The following is a 9,887-nucleotide window of genomic DNA, read 5'->3' on the forward strand; positions in this document are numbered from 1 at the left end:
AAACACTCTTTAAAGTTATAAGCGCAAGATTAATTTGCTATACATTAATTAGTATGCATCAGTAACTATGTGAATAAACGAGATGCGCAACTGACGAAATGACTTAGTGAGAATAGCTGATAGTGGGAAAGAGAAAAAGGACGAACGAAAGAGACATGTAATTGACAAGTAATATGGCAAAACGGTGATGATAATTATGTTCTCGTCTGAGAGCAGAAAGAGAGAAGAAATAAATAATAAACAAAACTAGAAGATAATTCCTTTTAAACATATACAGCTATTGCTTTTTTTGTTATATAAGAGGGTGATTTTTGTATATAATATTTCTTTTTGATAACTATTATATGTAGTTGTAAAACTATAGAAATGTATGTATACAGAGAGCTACTAACTAGTCATTGTACATTGAACCTGTACCCGGCTAATCAGTATTGTCCGATACTGATAGTACATGTTCTTATCCGACACTTTAAGGTACAGTTTTTATCATCACCAATACCACTATGATATACAGTTAACATTAGGATAACAACACCAGCCATAACCAACCATAACAAACTATTACTTGTGTATGTCATGTGATGTATACAGTGATCCAGAATGACGTTCCGTCACATACCAGTAGAGATTATCGACGCTGATTTAAGATAAAGAGTTAAACATTCGTGATGAAATACTGATCAATGTTTAGCTGTTTAACGAATTGTGAACATTTAACAACATGAAGGTATTACGACATTGCACTCTGGGAGCACTGTTTGGATCCATCTTGGTATTTTCGATTTTGTCATATTGGTGTGTTGGACTAAGGGTCGAGGTCGAAAGGACTATAAACTATTACATGTCGAGCAGTGAACACAATGTCATCATTATTAACTCCGAAGAGGAATCTAAACAGATACAAGAGCCTTTAATTCTGGTCCCTAGGGAGTCATTTGTGAACAATAGATATAGGCTCAAGAACAACCCTTATCACAGAAGGAACCTTTACGAGGATGTCCCTCATGAAGAAAGGAAGAATTTCAACAGTGAACCGTCTGTAGAACAACAGGGACTTTTCTTTCTCCACAGAAATTATACAAGATATAAACTGTGCGACAACTGCTTTAAACTTGATTTTGACTTTCTTACCGAAAATGACATTTGTGGAGAGGACAATTATACGTTGGTTTATTTGGTGTTTACCAAATACAGCAATGTCGCACAAAGGACGGCACTCCGAAAAACATGGCTGTCGGACGTGAGGACATCAAGATACCAAACGTACATATTTGTATCTGGAACAGGTTCAGAGAATGAAAACTTCAATATCGAATCCATGATTAAAGAAAATGATGAACATAAGGATATTCTTCTTGTAGACTTTTTAGACTCGTATTCCAATTTGACGTATAAAACTGTGATGGCGTTCAAATGGGTGGCGCGGCGCTGTCCCCAGGCGCAGTTTGTGATGAAAGTGGATGATGATGTTTGGGTACATAAACCTCCATTAATGCGGACGCTTCTTAAGACGAAATTCAACTTTGGTGGTTACTGTATGTTCAATTCTTTTCCATTCCGAAACAAAGACAGCAAATATTATGCTTCGTTTGAAAGTTTTCCGGAGCGTCTCTATCCTCCATTTTGTTCCGGGACTGCATACCTCACAAAAATTAATGTGATACGAAAAATACTCAGTATTTCGCCAAATGTTCCATTCTTTCATCTAGAAGATGTCTATATCGCTCTCTGTTTAAGAGAACTTGGTATTGGTGTTTCTGCTCTCCGGGGGTTTAACGCTCAGAAGATATGGTCGTCCAGTTGTTTGAACAAGTCTCCACGCCTTATAACAAGTCATGGCCTGGGTCCTGACGAGATGAAACAAGTATGGAGGAACAAATGTGACTTCCAAACATGGGTGGATAGAGAAGAAGATACCAGAATAAAACATGTCATCCCTCAAAGAAAAGGTATGCTTGGTGTCAACGTGGCAAGGCAGGCCCCCTTTGTTAGATCGCAAAGGGCATCAGCCATCAGGAACTACTTTCGGGTAAATAAAAACATCAACAAAATGACAAAAGGACGGCAAGGTCCTCGGACAAATAATAGGATCAATATACATGTATGGTGATAGTTGGTGTCGAAGTGATGGCATCGCTAATATGAGTTACATCTGCGTTTACAACGGACATCAAGTGGCAAGAACATTAGGAGCACCGATCTCAATCAAACCACATGGGACTTAGTTTTGGTGGAGGCGCCTTCTATATTTGATTCAGACAAGGTGTGAAACATCGTGAAGTTTTAACAGGGGTTAGTTAATTAGCAGTCATGGTGTGCCATTCCCGAACTGGTTCACCAGTATAGACTAACTACAAAAATGTATTATCGTTGGTGATCCACGCGTCTAACACATAGCGATCGTACGGGGTATGTCAATCAACATGGTGATGTCTGTGAAATAAATTGGTCTTAAAGAAATATGACCGGATATTTGTTTTTCATCTTTATTTCAATATAAAGGTCTTAAAAGTGCAATAAACATTATTTTGACATATCAAACAACAAATCAAGTTGGGACCTACAATAAAATCACAATACTAGAACAAGTACTACGAACTGATAAATAATAATGAACTAAATACTTCACACACGATATCAAAGCGAAACGGGGACACAGATACCGGGATCTATAAAGGTACACGATAGGGACATTAAATACATCACGGAAAAGACCTCACAAATAAAAGTATAATAACTCTAGTATTGAAGACTGCATTTGTTCACACCAGCAACATACCAGTAACCATTCCTTCTTCTGAACTTTCTCTCATTTCATTTCACACTAAAATGTAAGTAGATAGATATTGTTTATTTTTTTTAATTTGGTCTGTTTAGAGAAAACATACTGTACTTAAACATTATCAATTTTCTGCTGCACTGCGATTTTGTTTTCTATCAATAATATTTGTTCTTTCCTTTTATTATTATAAAATCTGCTCTACCTGTTTCTTTGATTTAATTATTAATTGACTAGATTTAGTTGTGAGCGTTTGAAATAAACATGTGGTTTTTGTTTTTGTTTTGTTTACCTCTATCTTTAAGGCCTAAGTCATAATGATCAAATTACACTAGACAGTTTCTGGTAAATTACTTTTCTTTCTTTTTATCTTTGTGATTTAAAAGTTATTCCCTGGACGACAGTCATTTAAAATATTTGTACTAATTTCTTATGTATGTTATAAATATCATACTATGACTTTTATCATGATATCCTAAAAATTTTCAAAATTGTGTAATGGCAAAAATCTTGAACCAGGAAAACTATTACTAAAACAATATGGAGACAATATACACAACCAATACCAAAACATAATGCAAGATGATGTCCATACACCTATCTTTAGAAAGGAATATAATAAACAAATGACATATATGGCACGAAATGCAAAGGATATTAGAATCTCATTTCACATTAGATTAGCCTAAAGCATTTAAACACATATTCTTTTCATTTAAGTATTCCTTCATTTTACCCAAGATCTTTTTCTGATTTTCTTAGCTTTTTGATTGTAAAAGATTTGATAAATACCATATTTGTGACAACTTGTAAAAATACATCTTCTGACCAACATTAAGTCCTGACCACAGGGGCTTGGCACCATTTTTCAAAACATGATGAGGTCTTAATTCATGTATGTATTATAATTCCAACAAAACAAATCTGAAAGGAATAAGTACATACCCAGCCCCTGTGGTTCTGACTGACTGATATGCTAAGATTTGTTTTAATCCATAATTGTAGAGTATGTGAACAAGTATACATTTAATGAATGTAAAAGCAAAATATTCAACAATCTCACTTCAAACCAGTTGGCTCTCAAATTGTCTATTTGGATGTGGATTTCTATTTATAACTGAAAATTAAGTACAAGCAAATGTTGTTTACATACCATATTATACAATATGATGACTATATTGCACTCTATATCATTATGATGGAATTGTACTTAATTGGTATTAATATCATAGAAGCAGAATGATTAAATCCAATACAGTTCAATTACAAACCAATACAATTTTTACTTCGTTCAATAATGTCCCTCTATCACTGCTATCATAAATTCCATTAGATTTAATTATCTCAAATATTTGTTGTCATAAATGACTTCATTGAATAATAAACTCAAGATATGATTTGCACACTGCCAGTGTGATTCTAAGAAAACTAAAGTTACAGATCTCAGTTCCTGTAAATCATATCAAAAAGAGATATCAGGAATAAGTGAAAAAGTTTTAACTTTTTTAGCATAGAAAAATAACACTATTTGGATGAATGGAACTTCTTGTTCAATGAATCTTGAACGAGTATTCTTTACATCTCAATTTGTACACAAATATTTTAATGTTGGCAACAAATCACTCTCTTTCCTAACAGAACAAAAGATAACAAATTAAAGCAAATCCTCTGTCATGTAATAGATTGATATATCAATCTATACAGCCATTCATTACATGTTTACACAAAATTTCTCAGCAAAGCTTGTTATTATAACACATTTCTATGCTAGAAAGCACAATGCATGCACACTCTGACTTTGTTTCATGTAAAACATCGAAGCGTACTTCTGTTCCCTTTCTAATAAGAACGAAATACCCAAAAGCATACTTTCCAAAGAGTGACTATTGCTAAGACCATAAACACGTTTTTATTGGCAATGTTATGATACTATAGTGTGTATCATAAAACAGTACCCTACAGAGCGAGGAGATTTCCCATTTCCAGAATACATGTATATAAATTTTCATCAGCTATTGACTAAAAACAAGATTTATTTTCAGTTCATTGTACATAAAATGTACTATTCTTAATATGATGGCCTATAAGATTTAATATCCATTAAGGCACAGAAGTTCTTTGGCATGACAATTAAAAAAAACTTTTATTTTATCCTTCTTTTGAAAGACCTTTTTCAAAAATATCAAAGATGAAAGTAAAATGTGTAACTATAACCTATTCAAAGATTAAGAAAGCTCTAAATTTATCATATTTATATATAATTAACAAAACCTATGTATGTATTGAATGTACCAGAGAGTTAAATCAGGGGACCTAACTTGAATGACAAGGGGGCATAACTTGATATTTCAGATGACACCATAATATCACCTCTTAGTAATTTGATTAAATAGTTTGAATACAAGATATCAATATTGTAACATACACTGTGTGTTTATATGTAGGGAATATTGACTAAATAATGTGGAAACTTGACATTAGTCACTTCATTCTCAGAATTCATCAGTAGGTAACTATCAAACAAAACATTTCCAACAAAAGAGAAATGTTCATACAAAAAACGTTGTTCTTCAATTAACTTTTTATGTCCTGGAGCTTTCAATGTACAGCGTTCAAGCTTCCATTTGTGGTTTGTTTCAGGATTATGTCCATTTACAGATATTTAATACAGTAAGAGGCATAATGTATTCTTTGTTTCACCAATTAACGTACGACTTCAATAAAGAATGTGAAAATGTGTAGAGTTGATAAAGAATACAGTAAAAAAAATACTAGCAAAAGATTTCATTCAGAACTAGAACAGAGATAAAATTGATCTATTGCTCACTCTAAATCTTTCAAACCAAAGAACTGATCAATATATCTTTCAATCTTCATGGCATAATTCTTTTCTCCAGATACACACCGTACATTTAATTAGAGACCAAAACATAGATCATGCTGGAAAGAAAACAAAGTGTGAATTAGACCTAAAGCATTTCATATCATTAACTACATGTAATTGTATCAAATACATGTGTGTTAATTGTTTTCAAGCACTTGTATCAGAAATAATGTCTTGGAAATCAATCAGATTTTGTATTTAAAGGAGAACCTACGTCCAATTTATATAATAAATAATAACAATGGAGATACCAATCCAGTCCAACAGCATACCGGTAAATATTAATTAAATACATTGCATCAGATCATTTTCTTCTGGAATTCAGTAATTGAGTTTCAAAACATTATTGTCATAGCAATAGCACTAATAGGGACATACAAATGTATAAAGGTTTCTTGTTATAGGACTCTCCTGTTAAGTGACATGGTTGACACATTCTAACTTTTAACAGTGTAACAGTTTTGAAAAAGAAAGAAAATAATCATTCTAATATATATGAATTTTGTTTTTAATTTGTTGTTAGCATACCTGTACAGGTAGTAGAAGAAGGAGATAAGATAGAAAGCTAGTTTAACCCATCCTTCCTTCTGAGCTCGACTAAGCTGATCAGCATTCATGATGGTGGTAGGATCGTACAAGCCTGGGCCAGACATAATAGGTCGATGAATGTATCTGTGAAAAGAATTTGATTTTCAGCTTATTGATCTAAATTACCATTTACATCAATTCTTATTTTTATTAAAATGTTTTTAAAATACAGAAAAGTGATTTTTAAATTGTTTTTGTTACCTTGTTAAGCAATGCTTGCTTTTATATAAAGACAAAAGCAATTTCTGAGCACTGAACAGAGTAGGTCTATCAAAATTACACAATGTATTATTGATAGTTTTAATTCAACTGATATAATATGATAATAGTAACTAGTAATCTAATCAGCATTTTACCTTCTAATGTGGTATGTTATGAGAGGAACATTGAGAATCACAGTTTTCCACTGCATGGCAAATATGAACAACACCGTAAAGAATATATGTATAAAATATTCTGGTAACACCAGCTGAAATTAAAAGAAATACATGATTTTTAGATAGAAAAAAAATCAATACATGTATATCTTATTTTCTGAAAATAAATATGCTATTTGTAGACAGAAAAAAAAATCAAATATTTTCTCACTTTCAGAAAGAACAATTTCATCCTGTCTACAACATGTCTCAAGTAGAATGCCTAGTAGCCTTTATTTTATTTAAGATTCATTTTTTTGGCATCAGAGTTTTCTAAATAAAGTAAAACATTTGGATTGCTAGAGTTTTCAGTAAAAATTATAACAAAAAGAAGGTTTGCTTACTGGATTTAAACTGCTACATTGATCAACAGGATTCTTGTAGTCCGTCTTTAATTCATCAAATGCTATAATCTGCAATAAAATAAATGTTCAATTAATTATAATGATTATCTATATAACATGAACACCGAAATGAAATATAAGAATGATTTAATGCTGAAGTGGCTAATATTGTCTCAGGGAAAAACGTACTCAACAACAAGTTGAAGATAACGTCATGACAGAGATTTGAGGTTTTGTTGATTTCGGATAAAGCAAATGGATGATGACATGTGTGTATTTTAGTTTTGGTGTTACAGGGTGGAACAGGACAATGTAATGTGTGCTGGGATCTGACAATATTTTCCATTCAGATAGCTTCTTAGGAGGAATTAGAAGGATTGTTTTCTGCCTAAGATCCTTGAGGGTAGAAGTTGTAAAGATTATTGGCAATTTAAAAAAAAAAACAACAATGGACAGTGATAGAGGACGGTCCATATTTTCTCCCAGATCGAATTGTCAAAGTCTTGCTGTAAGGTTTCAGCATCACTTGACAACTAGATAGGCAGTGGTATCATCTGCAAACAAATAAATTACCCTTTTAGTGGAATTAAGCCCACAGGGATATCGCTTATGTAATGCAGAATTTAACTAGGTCCAAGGACCAATCTCTGGGGAACTGTGGACATTGACATATTTGAGCTCAGACACCTCCCCATGCCCTCAATCATTACAATTGCAAGCTGCTTTCTATATCAAGAAGGACATTTTCAATCCAGGTGGCAACCTTTTCTCTTAAAACAGTAATATCTTTTAAAACTTGTGGATGAGTGAATTTGTCCTTTGCTAAGTCCATGATGACTAGCTGGATATCAATTTGGCAATCCCTCACCAAATTTTTTTAGTATATGTATACATGTGTATGTATATATGTCATAAATTCAATCACTATTGACTTTCTCATTTCTCATGTGTTAGGATAGCTGCAATATTGTAGCTCAAAAGACTTTTAGACAGAAAATGTGACGTCTTTAGAGCTACAATTGGTGCCTATTACTGCTAATGGAGCAAAGTAATAATTATGCAAACCATTATAAAGTGTTTCTTTGCATTTTATCGTACTTGTTTGATATCGCTTACCTACTAGGGAATAAAACTGAACTACATAAAATACATATGAAGGTCTTTCTGAAGGGAATTATACGGCCACAAATTGTGATTTTGACGTCTTGTAAGTGGCATGTTAGATAAGAATGGTAGTTATATGTTTGTTTTGGAAAAAAAAATATGTAAATGCATGTTTACGCATAAAATAATTGGAAACCTACAAAAAAGTATAGAAAACTGTGCCCGAGTGATTTTCGGAGGCAGTGCTCCACATATGGACCAATATTCGTACCCGGCCGAAAGGTATAGTAGGCCGGGTACGTATATTCATTCTAGCGTTAGGAGTACACTATGTCATTGTTTGAAGAAACTTTAATACATCTCCACAAGCTAGCCTCAGCTTACAAATGATGTCAACTGAGCAAGCGAGCCAATGAATGAATTTGCAAAAGTTATTGTAACAGGAGAGGACGAAATGTAGCAGCCATACGAAGATTCAAACCCAGGACCTCCGAACACTAACACGATGCTAAACCCATGAAATATTTAAGCAAGTCCATCCCTCTACACTCCTCCCTCCTTTTTTCAATTTAAAGTCTTCATCCTCGAAGACAAACTTATCACCACCGTGAGTATTTTATTTGGACGCCATATTGCTTATTTTTGATCGAAAACTGCCAATGATCATGACATTCCTGCACAGCAGGGTTCCAAATTAATTAGGCCTACTGGAGTAGTGATACCTATATGCTGCGGCAACCAAGTCAAGAGAAATAGCTAATATACGACCTTAAAAAGTCTAGCAAAATAATATTACAGCTAAATATCAGCTGTAAAAATGCAGCAAAATATTGAAAACACGATGAAATTTATAAAGAACTGACATACAACTGTCATCCGATCGCGATGGCCAACGACAGTCTGACAGTTGGGAGTAGGCCTAAGCTCGGAAAGAACTTTGGCTTTTTAAACGTTCCTGCATTAATTTAGATTGTTTTCCACACAACATAAATAGTCTTTGGATGAGTACTTACGTGAAAGATTGCGAAAAATATCAGCACGGCTGATAAAATAAGTGCTAAAATATAGCAAAAAGCCGCAAACGTGAACGCCATTGTTGGAGCGGAAGTGAGCTGTGCTTAGTTCTTAGAAACCGGAGACGGTTGTTACAGAATCCGGAATACGTCTTTTTTTACTAAAAATATTTGTAATGTGTGCCGATAATAAAGTACAGTCTCGTATACAGTTTAAAATTTAAATAAAACTGTTGTTGCTTAATGAATTAATGCAATACAGGCACTGCATGACTTTTGTTTTATGTAATCTTGAGAAACTGATATGTTTCTGGTGATAATTTGACACCTGTGACCTTATATTCGACAATATTTTCATTATTTTGTAGCCTAATGTTTAGTCCCTTCATGTATATGTCATGTCATCTACCATGCTACAGGGTCCACATTGTGTAATATATTGAAGAGAAGCCGTTAAACTTTAATAATTTGTCCATTTGATTTAAAAATGCAACCTTGAATAAAGGTGAAGGTCATAATTTTTATGGTGATCATTATTTAGCGGCCAAATATCAGGACTCTTGACAGGAAATTAGTCCATTTGACCATAAATGAAGTTCAAGGTAGAATTTAATCATGGGATGCTGCAGAGAAACTATTTATTGATAATTGAGGAAAAATTGTTTATAAAAAAATAGATTTGATCTCTGTAGCTTGAATTAAGGTTAAAGTCATTAATTTCAAAAAATAAAATGTAGCGCTAACCTGACAATATGTTAT

The 9,887-nt window shown here is 33.2% G+C and overlaps 2 protein-coding genes across 2 annotated transcripts; one reads left to right on the forward strand and one right to left on the reverse strand.

Annotated features, from left to right (window-relative positions):
• The first annotated feature begins 616 nt into the window (after positions 1-616).
• Positions 617-2,460, forward strand: LOC138318071 (beta-1,3-galactosyltransferase 5-like). Its single transcript, XM_069260151.1, has one exon. It carries the CDS (start codon positions 722-724, stop codon positions 2,108-2,110), a length of 1,389 nt encoding a protein of 462 aa, XP_069116252.1. The 5' UTR covers positions 617-721; the 3' UTR covers positions 2,111-2,460.
• Positions 2,461-2,467: 7 nt separating this feature from the next.
• On the reverse strand, positions 2,468-9,261 carry LOC138318072 (protein cornichon homolog 1-like). Its single transcript, XM_069260152.1, has 5 exons — positions 9,129-9,261; positions 7,012-7,080; positions 6,608-6,720; positions 6,192-6,335; positions 2,468-5,719 (listed from the first exon to the last, which is right to left on the reverse strand). The coding sequence occupies exons 1-5, from the start codon at positions 9,207-9,209 to the stop codon at positions 5,692-5,694; spliced, it is 435 nt and encodes a 144-aa protein (XP_069116253.1). The 5' UTR covers positions 9,210-9,261; the 3' UTR covers positions 2,468-5,691.
• Positions 9,262-9,887: the final 626 nt, after the last annotated feature.

Source organism: Argopecten irradians, chromosome 3, assembly GCF_041381155.1.
Source record: "Argopecten irradians isolate NY chromosome 3, Ai_NY, whole genome shotgun sequence".
Taxonomy (NCBI): domain Eukaryota; kingdom Metazoa; phylum Mollusca; class Bivalvia; order Pectinida; family Pectinidae; genus Argopecten; species Argopecten irradians.